The 19188-nt window shown below is 36.3% G+C and overlaps 2 protein-coding genes and 1 long non-coding RNA gene across 6 annotated transcripts in view; 1 reads left to right on the top strand and 2 right to left on the bottom strand.

Moving 5' to 3' along the window:
- APH1B (aph-1 homolog B, gamma-secretase subunit) overlaps positions 1–11819 on the bottom strand; it is a 33193-nt gene extending 21374 nt beyond the window's left edge. Inside the window, exons 1-4 of the mRNA XM_037833761.1 lie at positions 11327–11819; positions 9647–9817; positions 2362–2432; positions 1445–1567 (exon numbers count right to left, since the gene is read on the bottom strand). Coding sequence (XP_037689689.1) covers positions 1445–1567; positions 2362–2432; positions 9647–9817; positions 11327–11439 — 478 coding nt within the window. The 5' untranslated portion in view covers positions 11440–11819. The remainder of the gene's footprint in view (positions 1–1444; positions 1568–2361; positions 2433–9646; positions 9818–11326) is intronic.
- The window catches only part of LOC119531926, a 55311-nt gene continuing 47414 nt past the window's right edge, over positions 11292–19188 (top strand). For both annotated transcript variants that reach the window (XR_005216450.1, XR_005216449.1), the window contains exon 1: positions 11292–11819. This is a non-coding gene — a long non-coding RNA (uncharacterized LOC119531926). The remainder of the gene's footprint in view (positions 11820–19188) is intronic.
- The window catches only part of RAB8B (RAB8B, member RAS oncogene family), a 64729-nt gene continuing 59110 nt past the window's right edge, over positions 13570–19188 (bottom strand). For all 3 annotated transcript variants that reach the window (XM_037833763.1, XM_037833762.1, XM_037833764.1), the window contains 2 exons: positions 18630–18680; positions 13570–17823 (listed from right to left, as the gene is read on the bottom strand). In XM_037833763.1, the coding sequence (XP_037689691.1) occupies positions 17731–17823; positions 18630–18680 (144 nt within the window). In that variant the 3' untranslated portion in view covers positions 13570–17730. The remainder of the gene's footprint in view (positions 17824–18629; positions 18681–19188) is intronic.

Consider the following 19188-nt stretch of genomic DNA (forward strand, 5'->3'; position numbering starts at 1 on the left):
TTTATTCATTTATATTGAACTCGAACAGATTTTAGCTAATAATATTACATTTGATTTTAAAACCTAATCCTTCAAGTTATAATCATTAAAAAATATGCCAGAGATATTCTAATTAGGGAATGTTTAAAAGGAAGATAAATTGCTCAGTTGGAGGCCCATTAAATAAGTATGACCCACATATACACTTTCCCATTCTCTAACTTGTAGCCCCATTAAACATTTTCGAACAGGGAAGACTAGCTTGGTGGCTGCATACGGGATGGATTCACACAGGAAGTGTGGAGAGGAAAGACAACAACTAAGCAGGTAGGACTGATGGCAGTGATCCAGACAGGAGATGACAAGGCCTAAACTGAAAAGGAAGCTAAAGGTCTACTGAGAATGGTAAACAAGTGTCCTTCGGGTTTGGAGACCACTACATGCAAGATGTCTTTAAACTACAGCAGCAATTACTGTCTGCACAATTTATTTTAAAATTGGTCCTATTTCTTGATGTCTTTTCTATTATTATTTGAAACTGTTATTGAAACACTTATTATTTTATTTTTCTATACATTTGTCTTATTCTATTCCCCCTACTAGTGGGTAAGCTCCTTGAAAATAGGAATTGCTTTAGCATAAATGTTAAATAAAAGATAGCTTAATTAAAAGAACATGTGAATGGGCTCACTTATTTCAGTGATATACCTGTTATGAAGTTAACTATAAATACAATGGATTTTTTTCTATTTATTAAGACTATTGCAGAATTTAGGAGAATCTCATGGTAATTATGTATATTACCAACTCTCAAATTTGTGATCATTTCATCTTGACAATTTTTATCTGGTGGATGAAAAGATTGTTTGAAATGAGTTCATCCTTTTATACTGCATTTTTAAATAAAAAGATCAACTCATCTATTATTAGTTTTTTCTGAATCTCAATTTCAAGATTTAATTATACTACTTATCTCAAAAAGTGACCACTATGACAAATTAATTAAGAATTAGAGATTATATTAAAGATAAATATCAACTAATAAAAACCAAAAATCATAAAGCCTATAAAAATTCACTTCTAATATTTCAACTACTCAGCAACATTGTTAATATGGTAAAATCAAAACAAATTTTATGCAAGCTAAATTCCACCCTAAAATTCTAAAGCACTTGAATCAAAATTTTTATATCCTAAGTCCTTCACTTTGGTATTTTGCCTTTAGAAGACAGAATATAAATTTCTATCCACCTGAATTCCTAAGCCAGTGAACTCCACCCTAGCTCCAGTCCCAACTCACTGCACTGCTGTGGGGAAGTCACTATCTTTTCTGCATTTTCAAATGAAATGAAAATGAACCCTAACCCACATGAAAGAAAAGATGGGCAGGTTAAATAGCTAAAACTTGTAAGCTGTTGTACAGACAGACCAGAAACTTGAACATGCACAGCTGCCAAGCACATACCTGAACTCAGGAAGAACTGGGGAGAATCTCCATGAATGCCCACTGTGCCTGGCCCCAAGGAGTCAGACAGGGTGTTCACAAAGGAAAATACTCCACTTATGAGTCCAAAGCCCAAGCCAGAAACTAAAAGAGAAAGAAAAACACTGCTAAAACCTTTTCATACTGTGATTTCTTTTCAAATCAAATTTCCAAGCACTAGAGAACAAAATGGTAATTTTGTTAAGGAGGAAGGAGTGCATATGATGTTGGAGAAGCTGTGGAAAGCTGGCTTTGAAAAATCATGGGCTTGACTAAATGACGAATGGAAAAAAAAGGGGGAAGAAGGGAGATGCACAGTGGAATACAGCACAGAAATGCAAAAAGAGAAGAAAGGCACAGAAGAAATAGGCAAGAGAGGGAGGATATGATGATGAAACTGATTTTACTTTATGATAACAGAGGCTGTAGAGTTAAGCTGATGACTTAAAGCTGGAATTGAACTATTTTAAGGAGTGATCCCTGAGCCAAACTGGGACCTAGATTCAATCTTTAAACATAATTCCGAATGAAAAATAAGCAGAGGCGTTAACTACACTAATATTTAGAGTCCTCCTAGTACAGCTAAAGCCATGGTAAACATCCAGAGAAGTTAAGCGATACATCATTTAGAAATGATTAGTTAACTAGAGTGTATACATGTTAAAAACCTAACTTTCAAACCTGGTTAATAATTAAAGGATATACAGATAAAGGTTCACCTACAATTATTTTCCTTTACATAAAGGCCCTGGAAAGTTGGAAAAATGAACAAATCACGTGCACTAATAGGCCAAGGCAGTAATAAAATACTATTTGAAATCTATAACGACACAAAAGGTAAAAATGACTTTTATGCCAAGTCTGATTTTTTTAAATAACACCATCCAGTTCTAACTTACCGTAGGCCAGCAATCTCATAGACAGAGCTGTCTCAAATGGGCTTATGGCCTTCAAACCCTCATTGGCTTTTCTAAAATAAAACCACACATGTAATTTAAAAACAAAACAAAATAAAAAACACAATGCAGTATAATACAAAAATACACAAGATACTTCAAATCCAGATACTTACTGAGGCTTTTACGTTATACTCTTAAGTCTGAAATCCATTTCAATAAAACCCAGCAAATTTCCAATTAACTAAAATCAACCAAAATTTTAACTAATGTTTATTTTTTAATTTTCACATAGAGGGGAAATATATAAGCAAACAAGCCATCACCATCAGGGATTGAGTTTGTTTTTTTTTTAAAACACTTTTGACTACTTTCTGAACTCAGTATACATTCATTTAATATCCTATGGGATCTACCACACTGAACTTTCTTCTCTCCCCAAAGTGCTATAACTTCATCCCCACTTTACTCGTACTTTGATGTATCTTCCACCCAGGCTACACTTTTTCTGCCATCCTCCATTCCACCTTCCACACTACTAAACCTAAATTCTACTTCTTCTTCAAAATCCAGTTCAAGTAGCAGCTTCTCAAAGAAGCTACCCTTACCAATGATCAGTAATCACTAATCTCTCCTTACTCTTAAAATTTATAATACTGATGGTCTGAATTATTATATGGGTACTGTGCTAGTGTGGAGATATTATGCCCCACCAAAAGCCATATTCTTTGATGCAATCTTGTGTGGGCAGATGTATTAATGTTGATTAGATTGGAATCCTTTGAGTGTTTCCATGGAGATGTGACTTAATCAACCGTGCGTGAAACATCTGATTTCATAATTTCCATGGAGGCTTTTACTCCGCCCATTCAGGGTGGTTAATTGGATCACTGGAGTCTTACAAAGGAATTCACAGACAGAAGGACCTCCGAGCAACCCAGAATGACATTTTGAAGAGGAGCTGCATCTAAGAGAGGAGGAAACGCCCCAAGAGAAACATTTTGGAGAACGCCATTTTGAAACGCCACCTGGGAGCAAGCGGATGCCAGCCACGTGCCTTTGAGCTAGCAGAGGTTTTCCGGATGCCAATCGCCATTCTTCTGTGAAGGTACCCGACTGCCTTACCTTGAACTCTTTATGGCCTTCAGGCTGTAACTCTGTAACCAAATAAACCCCCTTTATAAAAGCCAATCCATTTCTGGTGTTCTGCAAAACAACGGCATTAGCAAACCGGAACAAGTACTAAATCATAGTCTTTTGATTCCAAAATATTTTACGTATTTGTTTTATATCCCCAATTAGGCTTTAGGGGAGAAAGTAGCTGATACTTTTGTTGTAGCTTATGGAATAAAATGCTACCACCAGAATAGGAGATAAATGAATACTTGAATGAAATGATAGAATACTGCTTAATAAGAGATTATCTTTAGCACCTGGATCATTCTCTCCAGGCTAGGCCATATCTTAGGTCACAAAACAAGTCTCAATAAATTTAAAAACATTGAAAGAATACAAATATCTTCTCTGAACACAATGGAATGAATCTAGAAATCAATAACAGTGGGAGAAGTTGAAAATTCACAAATATCTGGAAATTAAGCAATATATTCTCAACCAACCAGTGGGTCAAAGAAGAAATCTTAAGGCAAATTAGAAAATTGAGACAAATGAAAATAAAAACAGAATTTATGAAAACTTATGGGGTGAAGTAAAAGCAGTGCTCAGAGGGAAATGTATAGCTATAAATGCTTACATTAAAAAAGCAGCTCTCAAATCAGTAACCTAACCTCACATCTAGAGGAACTAGAAAAGGAACAAACTAAACCCAATGTCGGCAGAAGGAAGGAAATAATAAAGATTAGAGCAGAGACAAATGAAACAGAGAATAGAAAAATAACATCGAGAATCAATAAAACCAAAAGTTAGTTCCCTGCAAAGATCAGTGTCATACTAGCATAAGGACAGACATATAGACCAATGGAATAGAATTCAAAGTTCAGAAATAAACACACATTCTTGTGGCCAAATGATTTTCAACAAGGGTACCAACTCCACTGACTGGGGAAAGAATAGTCTCTTAAACAAATGGTGCTGGGAAAACTGGATATCCATATGCAAAAGAATGAAACTGGACCCCTACCTCATACCATATACAAAAATGGACTAAACTGGATCAACAATTTAAACATAAGAGCTAAAAACATAAAACTTTTAGAAGAAAACATAGGGGAAAATCTTCACAGTATTGTATTTGGCAATGGATCCTGAGATAGGACACCAAAAGCACCAGCAACTAAAGAAAAAATAAACTGGACTTCATCAAAATTAAAAATTTTTGTGCATCAAAGGACTTTATCAAGAAAGTGAAAAGACAACCTACAGATATTAGAGACAATATTTGGAAATTATATATCTGATAAGGGTTTAAAATCCAGAATACATAAAGAACTGCTGCAACTCAACAACAACAAAAAACAACCCAATGAAAATGTTGGCAAAGGATTTGAATAGACATTTCTCCAAAGATATACAAATGGAAAGTAAGCACAAGAAAAGATGCTCATCATTAATCATTAGAGAAATGCAAATCAAAACCACCATGAGATACCACTTCACACACACTAGCATGGCTATTATCAACAAAACAAAACAAAACAAGAATAAAAAATAACAAGTGTTGGTGAGGATGTGGAAAAATTGGAACTCTGGTGCATTTTCATAAATTGTTGATGAGAATGTAAAGTGGCATAGCTGCTGCGGAAAACAGTCTGGCATTCTTCAAAAAAATAAACACAGAACTACCATAAAACACAAGTAATTCCACTCTTAAGTATATATTCCCAAAGAACTGAAAGCAGGGACTCAGATAGACACTTGTATACCAATGTTCATAGCAGCATTATTCACAATAGCCAAAAGATGGAAGCAGCTTAAATGTCCATCAACAGATAAATGGATAAACAAAATGCAGTAAAACCATACAATAGAATACCATTCAGCCACAAAAAAGGATGAAGTTCTGATACCTGCTACAACATGGATGAACCTTGAAAACATTGTGCTAAGTGAAAGACACCAAACACAAAAGGACAAGTGTTGTGTGATTCCACTTACATAAGCTATCTAAAATAAGCAAATTCATACAGACAGAAAGCAGAGTAGAGGATACCAGGGCTGGGTGGGGGGATGGGGAATTATTGCTTAATGGGTACAGAGTTTCCCATTTTGGGTGACTGAAAAAGTTTTAGTAATAGAAGGTGCTGATGATAGCATAACATTGTAAAAGTAATTAATGCCACTGAATTGTATACTTAAAAATGATCAAAATGGCAAATTTTATGTTACATATGTCCTAACACAATTAAAACACACACACACACACACACAAAGGAAATGATCTTCAGAGTGATTTTATCCCTGTTTCTGTTATGACCAACTCAGGAACTTACCATGAGCCCTCCCCTCCCCCAGGCAGACGTGTTAGGAAAGCTGGGTGTGGTTGGTTGATTCCACTATATTACTAATCCTTGTCAGCTGAAAAGCCCTGCAAACCTAACTCAAAGAATATTTAAATATTTACAATAAAGTATATTTATTAAAGCAATACAAACATTTTAGAATGAGTTTCCAACAAGTGCTGAAAAAGAAAGCATTAGGTTAACTCTAAAAGTTAAAAAGGAACATACTTATTTTCTGGACATTAAGTTTCAAGTATGTGTATTCATTATAGTTAGCCTATTCAGTACATAAATAAAGATATCACTGATAATATCAAATTAAAGCAATGCAGAATTCAACCTAAATGGTAATAAGCATAAAGAAAGGGGTACTTTGCTTTTCTAGACCTAAAAGAAACTATTTGCCATTTCAGTGTTCTCCCTTAGGAAGCATCATTTGGTAAGACATGAGCCAGAAAAGTGACTGTTGTCTTCCTCTGAACCAGTAACCAACTCAAATGACCTATTTTCGTAAATAAACATGTCACAGGGATGTTGTTAAAGGCTCAAGTTTATGAGACATATGTAATAGTCATAATTTCCATCAACAAATGTTTCAATACAGTAGAATCAATAACTTTTAGAGGATTTGTTTTGTACAAATTACTCAGTAATGAATGCAAGATTCCTGCTATTTCACATAGCAAAGTACCTCTATCAATAAATGTTAAATAAATACATTCAAAAGTTTAATAAACTTCCTCATTCACTGTCATATATTTGTGGAAGAAAGGTCTATGACACTAACGGTTCTCAATGTTAATATTAGGAAGTGAAAAAGTACAAAACATGATCAGTTTCCGTGTTCCTGATGAATAGAACACATCAGATGATGTAAGGGGTAGTGTTTTTAATCTGACCATTTTACTAAAATGGAAAATTCTTTGCTTTCATTTATTATTGCATTTCCAAAAACAACAAAAAAAGTCCTTTTAAAATGTAAAGAATGAAAAACTACTGATAAATCATACTGTCTTTCTTGTTTGTTCTGATTCTTTTTTGTATGTGTGTGTAAGGAAATGCATACAAATTAGATACACCATTTTTGAATATTTTTAAAATAGACTTATGCCTTTTAAGAAATAGTAGCATGGTAGTCTTAACATTTTTCCTATAAATGGAAAATTTTCTAATATTACAAAATATTTACAATATCAGCATTATAAGACAAAATTGAATTAAATTTAAAAAGTTTCTATCCAGGCAGAAAAAAAAGTATCTGATTCAGGCCACATACAAGACCATAACTTGAATTTTTAAAAAGTTATTATTATTAACATAGAAAGGGCTACCACTTGTGGCCACATGCCAATTTCTCACTGCAGAATTCTCTGCTCAGCTGAAGGCTATAATTCATTCATTCATTTGAGACGAAGTGATTATTTCTAAGGCCTGACCCATGAAATAAGTTTATACTAGACTGCAATGATAAATATTTTATTCAGTTCTACAATATGCATCAAAACTGATGTATAAAAACATGTGTATTAAAAACTGACGCAAATTCTCCAACAAATTTAATCTTGGCACCAAATTCAGATAGCAAAAACTTGAGATATTCCTTTAACCTATGGTTCAAAACCTAATTTGGCAGTAGACAGTTAAACTATTCATTAAACCTAAGTCCCTATGTTTGAAGGTAGTATAGCCATAAATGGATCTATGCAAATGCTAGTCGTGAATGAAGTATTACAATTAATTCTCAAACTTATTTTAACATGTAACTACATTTCTGAAATTTGCTAGAAAAATTTTATACAATACCCCACAGGCTTTTTTAAAGATGCACTTTGCAGATGTAAACAAAGCCACCTGTTAATACAGGCTTGTCTTACCATATGTCTGCAAATTTCCAAAGGTCCTTTTAGAGGAGCAGTATGAGAAGGCCAAACAGGCTTCTATGAAGTTCGGGGCATGAAAGCCTTGGACTGACATTCATAATTCCTTCCTCATGCTTCCCTATTCCCTCATTGCCCTCATAAATAATGGCAACTTTTGTTCAGACCCTTTGGAACCATAGGTTAGCACCAAGAAAAGGTTGTCATTTCAGGAGGCAACCATGAAGAAACAAGTAGTGAAGAAGAGGAAATGCCCACCTAGGCACTCTGGGGAAGTCAAGTTTTAGAACATCAACGTCCCAAGGGGGGTTACTAAATCCATGTCTTAAATCATGAAATTCTGTATTAGAAATTACATTTTTTTTTTTCAAAATTAGAATCATTACATGTGAAAATGCAAGACTGGTACAAGCCAATGCCGCAGCTGACAGGAAAACTGAATGTAATCTGAACTGAGCTATTAAAAGTCCAGTGCTCAGGCTAGGGCTGGAAGGGCCTCTACTCTCTATACTAGTTAGACCACGCTGCAGAGCAATGAGCTGGGTCCTGAGCCTGGGTGAAAAACAGGCACTGACAAAAAGGATATGTTTTGGGCAGCTGACAGAGACTGTGAAAGGTGTGGAAGCCACGCCCATGTCTTCTGGATTCCAAGTGAAGAAATGGGGAATGTTTAGCCTTGAAAGGACATGATGACAAGAATGTAGCAGAGATTTCATTTACCTGTGCAGCTCATCGTGGGAACAGAGGTCAGGAGGAGGCAGATTAGGATTACCTTAATAATACTCTACAGTTAAAATTAAAATCGTTAAATGGTGGTAACAGTTGAGTACCAATAACATTCAATCACAGTCGAATGTCGATCTGTTAAGGATGTGGTATTCGTATGAAATTTAAATTTTATCTTTGATATTTGTTTGTTGCTTTTTAATATTTCCAGGGATTAATGAGAATTTCATTTTTAAATGTTTTCTAAGATATGACTGTTGCTTCTAAACAATGGGCCCTCGTTTTCAACATGAATTAAATTGCTTTGTTATTAAAAAGGAATCCAATATCTGTCATTAAAAGCAAAAAGTAAAAAATACAGAAAGCCTAGCATATTGCCAAGAACAAATTCTCAGAGTTGCTGTTGAGATTCTATCTTGGTTACATCATGAAATTCATGGAGAGCCCTAATTACCTCATTTGCAGAGAAGACAAAGGATGGCACATTAACCACTCTACTAAGTCTCATGACATAATCAAAGCTAACCTCAAGACTGCCTGAAAGGAAATAATGGTTCGAAGTTCTAGTTGTGTTTCAAATCAGTGGTTTCATGTGAGGTGCTCATGTGTACTACAGATGACCTGCTGTCTGGCCCAAAAAGGGAGTTTGCGGCCAAAGCATTGTTTAAAAATATTTTTTTTTTTGTAGATTTAAAACATCATGAACTATCACAAAATGAATCCCTGTTTTCCCCTAATGCAGTCAAAATAATGGTAGGCATAATCTCCATAAGAATTTTTGTTTTAGGTGGTGGCAAAGAGAAACAGATATAAATTCTAAGTATCTTGAGTGCTGGAACTCTTTTTGTTATTGTTGTTGTTTTAATGGCTATTTCCCTAGCTTATTTTTCTCCATGACACTATCTTCTAACATACTGTGTATTTTTCTCGTTCATCCGTCTGTTGTCTGTCTCTTCCCACCATAATATAAGCTCCGTGAGGGCTGAGACTCTGTCTTTTTATCACTGATGTATACCCAACAACTAGGATAGTGCCAGGCATGTAGTAAGTAGTCAAGAAACATTTTTTGAATGAATGAAGGCATAAATGTCCACAGGTTAAAAGAATACTCAATATTTTCACACTGGAAATGTACCACTCCCTTGGCTAGAACTTATGTAGGAAAGCATGGGCCCTCACGATTCATATTTACCTGGGAAAAAAAGGCAAAGCAAACTTTTAACTTACTTTAGAAGATGATAATAAGAAAACCGGAAGGCTTCTTGGATAAGCACTGAGACCAGCACTCCAATGACCAGCAGATATTTCTTTAATGATTCATCTCTGTTGCCAGTAATGGCTCCTGCCACGAACCAGACAAGGGAGGAAAGCAGTAGAGACACCAACCAGAAAAAAGCTCTGATAATTAGGAAAAAAAAGTTAAAAGCAAACATAAGTACAGCAATAACAATGATTTTAAAAGGGAAAAAAACTCTGCCTGAGAAAGTAACAGATTTCTTGACTCTAGAATGGGGGGTGGGGGTGGGGGATGGGAACAAGTCCTTAAAAAATTATGCTCTGGATCAGTGGTTCTCAATCGACAGTGCTTTTTCCCTGGTGAGCAAACATGTGGTCCAAGAGAAATGTGGGATTTTCATGACAATAACTTCTTTAGGTGACCCTGCTGTTTGCAAGTACATCTGCAGACGCTATTTATCTGCCAAGGACTATCCAGTTGGAACTGCCATTATGTGTAACTTTCCTAATCAAATGCTCTGTCCACTGATGTGCCAAAACATAAAATATACAATCAGTGACTAATGCAATTTTTACACCTTAAAACCTATCAGAAATTATTGATATACTGGTCAGGTATCTGAAAATATAATAGTGTCTTTTCCAGAAAAATGTCTGTATCTCTATTAATGGAATGACTGGTAAAAATCCAAGATTGAAAACCTGTGCCCTGATCTAGATCAGTTTTCCAGGCCTGGTTTTTACAACGTCCTGTGTTGATTCTGATGATTACAAGCTTTACAAACGTTTGGCCCAAATCTCTATCATCTTATAAAACGACACGTGATGCAGCACTTTCGGTACAGTTGAGGGAACTGAAGAAGCTCAGAAAAGTGGGAATCACTGGCCTAGCTTGGTTATTTCTCCTAGTGCCAAGGAAAACTCAAGAGGGGTGAAGGAGAGGTTGTGTTCTAGCAAGAGATGCCACAGATGAAAACTAGGATTATGCCCGCATTCGCCACCAGAGTTCGGTGTTTACTAAGTTCCCGGAAAGATGCAGGGCAGGTGCTGCCCTTCGGCTTCACACCTGAGTCACCTGGAGAGCTTAAAAAAGAAAATACACTCCCCCAGCGCCCCGCCCCCCCGAAAAAGCAAAAACGAATCCCACCCCCTAGATATCCTAATTCAGTTGACGACTGCGGTGGGAGTTGGGCCTCTGTATGGTTTAAAGCACCCGGAACCCAGGTGACTCTAACGGGCAAAGGGTGCGAACCGCTGCCATAGACTACAGCGGCTTTTAGCTCTGAGAATCTGAGAGAAATTAAGGAAGGACTTCTTCTCCAGAAAAATGAAAAATGCATATATGAACGTATCCTCATTTTTCATACTATTCTAAGGACTTCCTGACCCACTGAAGTCCACCGATGGACCCCAGGCAAAAAGACACGCAATTAGAGCTCCTTCCCCAGCACCCGCCCGCTGGGGTCTCGGGCTCTGGCTCTTTTCCCGCAGCCCCACGGGGGAGGGCGAGAAAGCCCCGGGGAGCAGGGTCTCCGCCCTCCCGCTCCGAACCTCTTTCCCCTCCACCCCGACAAGGTCGAGCCATTTCGTGAGGGCGCCAAGAGGCGCCGGCAGCCCTCGGCGGGGGGAGGGGAGCCCCGGCGGCCGGGTTTCCCAGCGCAACCGCCTCACCCGGCGATGAGGAATATGATGCGTAGCGAGTGGGTGGCAATGGTGAAGATGTAGAGGGCGAGCGCAGGCCCGAAGGCAATGAAGGCGCAGCCGAAGAACACAGCCGCCGTCATGGCGACCGCCGAAGCCAATCCAGGCACCCGGCGGCGACGCAGGGGGCGCACGGCGCAGTCAGACCCCGGCCGGGGCGGGGCGAGGAGCTCCCAGTCAGACCAGGCTTCTGGGCTCTGAGCAGCTCAGGGTCTTGCTGGAGACTCTGGGACCGGAGCTGTGACCTCCCCACGCTGACGGTGCCTCCGCATCACATTGCCTTTTCTCTCTCTGCCTCTGTCGTCACATGGCTTTCTTCTGACTGATCCTGTGCTCCTCTCATAAGCACCCTTGAGATAATATTGGGTTCATCTGGATAACCCAGGATAATCTCCCCATCTCAAGATCCTTAACTTGACCACAACTTCAACGTCCCTTTTGGCATATACGGAAACATTCACAGGTAACAGGGATTAGCATGTAGAAATCTATTGGGAGGGGGGAGGAGTGGGGGAGGGCGTTATTCAGTCTACCACGGAAGTTGTAAGCTTTTAAAGAGCCATGCGTGTAAAAGGATGAAATTATTCTGGGAAACTGGTGGATGGGGAGAATCCTGTCGCAAAAAAAAAGGGAAGAGAACATTTCTGAAAGGGAGAGATACACTGGTCAAATGGTGCCAAGAGGCCAATCAAGATAAGGACTGAAAATTGTCCATGGCTTTAGCAACTAGGCTGTTGTAAATCCAATGTCGGTGAAGTGATGGGGATGGAAGCCAAGCTGGAGTAGGTTAAGAAATAAATGGAAAATGAGAAAGTGAAGACAGAATTACAGGCAACTCTGGAGAAGCTTAGGTATGGCACAAAGAGGAGGAAAAGGCAGTAGGTGAGATAAGGCAAAAGGGGTGGGGGGTGTGCTTGTTTGAATCTAGTATGTCCCCCACAAAAGCCATGTTCTTTAATGCAATCTTGGGGGGGGGGGGGGGCAGACTTATTTGCTGATTAGGGTGGAACCTTTTGGTTATTTCCATTCAAGGTGGGTCTTTATTGGTTCACTGGAGTACTTAACAGTGCTCAGGAGCCAACCCTGATGCTGACTCTTGGAGATGCTAAGCTAAGAGATGAAGCCCTGAGTTTGCCAGGGAGAAGCTAAGAGAGGACACCCAAATGCTTAGAGTGAAATGCCCTGGGAGAAAGGAGCAAGAACGCACAGGAGCTGAGAGAGAGGAGCAAAGACAGAATCCCAGAGGCATTTTGGAGAAAGCCATTTTGAAACTAGAACCCGGGAGCAAAGGACCAGCAGACACCAGCCACGAGCCTTCCCAGCTGACAGAGGTGATCCAGATGCCATTGGCCATTATTCAATGAAGGTATCCTCTTGTTGATGCCTTAGTTTGGACACTTTTATGGCCTCAGAACTGTAAATCTGTAACCTAATAAATCCCCTTTATAAAAGCCAATCCATTTTTGGTATTTTGCATAGGAGCAGCTTCAGCAAACCAGACCAGGGTGCTTAGATATTAAGGGAAAGTGATAAGAGAGGGTAAGAGTTTGAAGGATAAAAGAAAGCTGTGAATTCCCTGAGATGGGGGGGGGGGAATGAATCCAGAGAAGAGGCAGAGAGAAGAGCCCAGAATAGGAGGAATGACTCGGCTACCAAGAGGAAGGAGGTGGGATAAGGGTGGATGCAAAGCAGACAGTTCATGGTGGCCTATAGGTTGGGGAGGGAGGCTGGGGTGGTTTTAGACTGATAGTTTTCTTTGTGAAACAGAAGGTGAAAGATCTGTTTCCCAAGATTAGGAGGAAGAAAGCAGGAAGTCTGAGGAGAATAGTGAAGGTTTGAAATGGTTGCGGGTTTGAACGGGACAGGCTGCAACTGAGAACATGCACAGGCAGTGGCAGAACATCACAGGGCTGGTGCAGTCAAATTATGTCATTTGGAAATGAAAACAAAACAACAGAAATTAAACTTGTAAAGACAAAAAAGAAAGAATGATTACCTTGAGACTACATGTTTAACAGTAAAATAAGCTCAATGTATTCTAAATTAAGTATGAGCAGGGGATCTGGTCATTCTCCTAAGTGTTAAACGACTTTAGATAGGTCAGATATAAAGGTGGCTAAAATATCTCAAGTCTACCATGGTTAGAGTCAGAGATCTAGCAAGTTTGAAGAAAAATTTTTGAAATGTGGAATTCATTCTAGAGAGTCCATGAGTATTTTCATTATGTACTCTTTATTTTAGATGAACATTATTGTAAAAAAAGTTCACCTGGAATAAAATCCATTGTTATTTAAAAAAAACAGCATTGGTATCAGTACACAGTTAATGAATTGGCTTAAACAAGTGTAACCACGTGACAGTTCCACTTTATCTGCAGGAGCTTTTCACAATAAGCCATTGAGCAAAAATAAAATATGCTTAAACACACACAGTTAAGATAATTCTTTGGGAAAACTAGATACTTTCCCTTAGGGGCATGATTTTACTCAGTTTATGGTATTTTGCATTAAAGGAACTGCAGTTTCAGCTGCACACAAAATAAAACCCAAGTGTAAAAGGCCATAGGAATGAACTACAATAATTAAATTCACATTAAAAAATAAAGGTAAGAAAATGAAAGAAAATCAATTCTTGGCAACAAGAAATGCAATTGAATGTGGCACAAAATTTCAAGAAATGAAGTAATATCTGAAAATATCTCTGAAATAACTGCTAATTTTCATTTCTGTACATTTCAGTGATTTAAATTGTTTTCATAGTGAACATGACACCCATTAATTTTATTAATCTAAAAAAAAAGATTGCTTCTACTGCAAAACCGTGCTAGAATTTGAAATATTATTAGCATAGTCTGTCTCTCTAATTTCCTCTAAGTCAAAGGATTTCATTTTTAGACACACTTTTTTTTTCTTCTTTGAATGTGACAAGAAGGAAAAAGAAATGTCCTTTCTGTTAAAAAAATTTCTAAAAAATTGATTACAGAAATGAATAAAACAACATAATGAAATGCAGTTTTAAAATTTTAAGCTTAGAAGCTCATTTTTAAAGACTAAGAATAAATTTATAAAGGAATCTAAGTCATGAATTAGGAAAAAGATTCTGCCTAAACATATCACTTACTAATAACGAAGAAATTTATAAACCTTAATACAGATTCTTGGCATCTAGAACCTGTAAAACGGAGTTATAATCTGTTACTTAAAAAATTCTGCAAAATTTTATCTATATTGCACAGCTAAATTTATTAATAGAGACAGGGAGAGATTACTTTTTCCACTATTGGATATGACAAATATGTTCTATTCTAAACTAATCCCAATGATGCCTTTACTTCAAAACAAACATATCTAGATTTTGCAGGATGCTTAAAGGCTGGCTCACTGTTTTTCTACCAGGTATTAGAATACTAGTTAGCTAAATGAGGTATAATTAAAAAATAGTCCTTCAAAGTAAAGAGTATAGTCTTCTGAAAATTTACAACAAAGACCGCACAAAATGTTTATGTAAATAGTAAGAAACCCTGCAGCACCTACTAACTGATGCACAGGTTGGATTATTTTATCATACTCTGTCTGAAGTAAAATATAGCTAAAATAGTTCCCAGTGAAACATTTTACAATCAACCGATTTACATGCTACTTAGTTACAGCACATTTTCATTGTCTGATACTCTCAGACTCTATTGAAAAGGTCTAGTCCAATCATTGTCAAAAATTAGCACACTGATAATAAAGTGCAGCCACTGAACCACTAATACTGCTGCAAAAATCTTCATGTACCTTATCCATAAGACCACAAAAATGTTCACACAAAACTAGAATTCTTCAGTTTCAGCAGGGAACAGACAATTATCTGTCACTAAATTCATCTGCAAATAGAAAAAATAATGCACTATATGTACATTATTAAGCAAAGTGGAATATTTATTGGGTCATTTTACCATGCAGAAAGTGAATTTCCTATGGTCTTAGCTCAAATTATATACAATTTAGCAAAGCTAAATGTAAGAAAATAGCAATGACATTTTATTTCTATATAACAGAGCATATACTCCCAATTTGCTGCTACTTCAAAGAGCACTATTAGACTCATTTAACTTTTTACAGGCTCTTTCAAAGGGAAGTTCTTGGAGACTAGTTGTTAACCTATATCACATAAGAGAAGAGAAAAGAAATAATAACAAAGGCAAAGGATTTTGTATTAAGAAAAAAAAAAAAGCTAACCACAGAATATGTCAGTTTTGGTTTGCAGACAACCCCTGAGATATAAACCAAGTGTTAAGACACCAAATAGTCAGAGGTAAATTACTAACAGAATTACATTCATACATGGCGTCATAACACTTGCCTTTTAGAAAGTACATTGTTACCATCCAGAAAGCTCAATTGCTTGGATCTTTTTCAGAAAATTAGTGAATACAGGATGTTTCTAACAAATTATTTTTTATTTTTCAAAAATGTGTCTAATTCAAAAATGGTAGACTTACAATCAACTTTCAATCAGAGAACTATTGATTATATTGGGACAGCCACAGGTGCCTTTAAACCTATAGGTAACTACAAAAAAAAATCAGGAAGGCTGAAATTTGTCAACAGTAGGTTTAGTGTATCTATCAAAAATTAGCTCTGGTATATTTACTGCCTCTAAATTGTGCATAAATTTTCAGACAAGTTGGAAAGTTTAACTGGTCCAAGCATTCTAATGACATATCTTAATTTGAAGCAGAATTCTCTGTGGTAACAAGTAATCCATTTCTTCCATTCCCTATTCTTAACTATCAAGCATGATGGTAACCTTGTGAAGCAAAATAGGCGTACCAGGAAAAACAATTATTAACAGAATTATTTCCCTATCACCTTTTTATTATTCCCTTCCATGTTATGACACGACGGCTAGAATAATAGCAATGACATAATGATCTGAATTTGGCACATAAGTTAACATAAATGCCTTTTTTTTTTCCTTCTATGATGGTCTCATTTGCAAAAAGTATACCAGTAACAGTGTCCAGTGAGAAAGGCAGCTAAGCTTTTAGTTGCATTTGGTCCAAATGACTGGACCAAGCTCTCTAACAACAAAACCTGAACAGATAGAATTGTTCCAGTATTCAACAACAATGGTTTAAAACTGAAACCATTTTCTCTAGTGAAAAGGCAAGACTTTTCCTAGAGGCTGCATTAGCTCTAATTATTCTTATAAAATAACCCCCCTCCCTCAATAAAAACAGAATCAAAAATTTGTTATTTTCACTATTACCAAAAGCTATCTTTATGAAATCTATTTCAACAAGTTAATCTCTCACCCTATAGGTAAGCTTTCTGCAAACTAAAATGACTAAATCTAACTCTTGTTAATTTGCAAAACAGGGATTATGATAAGAACTGAGTATTACAACCAAACCAGGAAGCTGAGGGTTTGAACCTAAGAAAAAACATATTGAGTATCCTGATGCAAAAGAACTACAATGAGATGCTGAAATAAAACCTAAATGGTATGTCTGCCTATATAAAATTCCAGCTCAAGAAGTTCACAATTAGAAACAGACAACAATGTCCAAATATGTTATGTTTTAGATAACTGAATAATTACAATAGATCAAAGATGGGAAAAAATAGTAAATACAAACCCCAAGAAAAATGAGATTAAGGTGATTCCCAAATGCAGTTTTTATAGATTAGGCAGAGGTAATCAATTTAAAAAGTGATTTTTCAACTACCCAGATACTCTGTGGCAAAAAGGTTGGGAATGAAGCAAAGCTCTAAGCAATTTGAAGAAATAAACTGTGGCCTCTGAGGAATAGATGGGCATTTTTATGAATTTTTAAAATAAACTTTATCAGAATTTAATGATTCTTATTTAAGAAAATCACACATCAGAGCCGTTAAATACATGCTACAAATGCAATAACATTTGGTGATAAGAACCATACCAAATGTCCTTTAATTTCAGTACATTAACCTCTACTTTAAATGTTCTACTCCTATTTAAACACTCCCAAATGCACAAATCTGTCTAGAATTTCATAAGACAAAAACTATGCAAAAACAAGTCTAAGATTGTGCTGTAACATGGAAAGACTAAAACTGATGTGCAAAGTGAAAAGAAAGATAGCAGCTTCTGCAACAGATACTAAAAGAAAAAAGGTTAAGTCCCACATGTGTCTCCACTTCATTGCTTCCATGTTTGAGAAAGAGAGCCTGTTACTTGCTAGGCTGAGAGGCTGGAATCTACTTGGTATTTTGTGTCCAGAGGTCTAGATTGAGTGGTGCTCTCAGCAGCAGCTGGGCGGTGTGATTCTGAGGCTGGATGACCTGTGCTTTCAGAGAAGCAAGAAAGGGTCCTCTTGTGTGCTGCAGTCTCTTAGAAAGAGTTCATCAAAGTAGCGAACAACGGAAGAAACTGGTCTTCTTTGATCGATTTTCTGTTATTTTCACTGGTCCACCTGCCCCTGATGAATTGCTGTCATTCTAAAACATAGAGGATAAAATTACCAAGGAAATAAAAGTTTCATGGTTTGACACCAATTACCTACAAAATAAAAATATCAAACCATACCATAAATATGTATTCACTAGAGTCTTTTATTAGAAAGGAAGTTAACTAAGCTCCAATGTTATGTCTTTTTCTTTGGAAATGATGGATTAAAAAGAGAAAAATGTTCTTAGTGTAGCACATTTTATATTAATAATATATTAGATAGGAAGCTATATTTTCCAGTCCAAAGAAATTTTAGCCATAAGAGTGTAGAGTTTCAAGGTTAACGATAGAAACAATACTAAGACACTGGTATACACAGTCCTATTGTTAGAGGTAAAAAGAGTTGGTAACATGAGGTATACAATTATATTCAGGACTCAGGTTAAAACAAACCTTCAAGGTTGCCCTAATGGTTCATCACTGAGATATTTTCAAATTTAGAACACATTAGCAATTTCAAGATCATAATTATTATAGCTACAAGTACCTGCCAAATTAAAACCAAAGTAGATAATTTTATGGCAAAAAATTAATTTGTGTCATTATTAATTTTAATTATTCTGATCAAAATTCAATTAAAGACCACTTAATTTAATTATTCTGATCAAAATTCAATTAAAGGCCAAATGAAAGAAATGAAACAGCTGCTGGAAAAAAGAATCAAAGTTCAACCAGGTGAATATATAGGTCAGGAAAAAAATTAGTTTAATGTGAATATACTATAATCAGGCCTAGTCTTTTTATCAAATGCCAAATAAAAATAATGATGAAAATAAAAATTATAAGTGATACTGACCATTTTTCTGTTGAGTTTTGTCATTATATCTCGTGCAAGTGTAAAAAATGCCTAAGAGTTAAAAAAAAAGTTTTTCATTATTATATACTTATAATATATTTTTAAATAGAAATATGGAATTTTTACATTATTTCATTATAAAATATATTAATTTTAAAGTTTTAATCAAAAAAAGAACGTAATTGTGATCAGATGTACATGAATATTGTAACCTATTTTTCAATTATATCATAAACATTTTCTAATGTTATCAAACTATCATTTATTCATTCATCAAATATTTTCTCCATATAACACCTGGTACAAATTCCTAATATGAAACTTGTTATGAATAGCTCTTCTGTGGGCCAAGAGTACCTAAGCCACCCCTGTATTCACCGAGCCGGACACAGTGCCTGATTTGGAGAAGATGAATATCTGTTTGAGTGAATAAATGATTAAATTCTATCTTCATAAAAATCTGTTTATTCCTAACCTTCTCTCTTTCAAAGCTCTTTCACTCTTATACCTGATCACCCTTATTATGCTTCAAATTTTCCGTCTTAACCTTCCAAAATCC

The sequence above is a fragment of the Choloepus didactylus genome, chromosome 4, assembly GCF_015220235.1.
Source record: "Choloepus didactylus isolate mChoDid1 chromosome 4, mChoDid1.pri, whole genome shotgun sequence".
Taxonomy (NCBI): domain Eukaryota; kingdom Metazoa; phylum Chordata; class Mammalia; order Pilosa; family Megalonychidae; genus Choloepus; species Choloepus didactylus.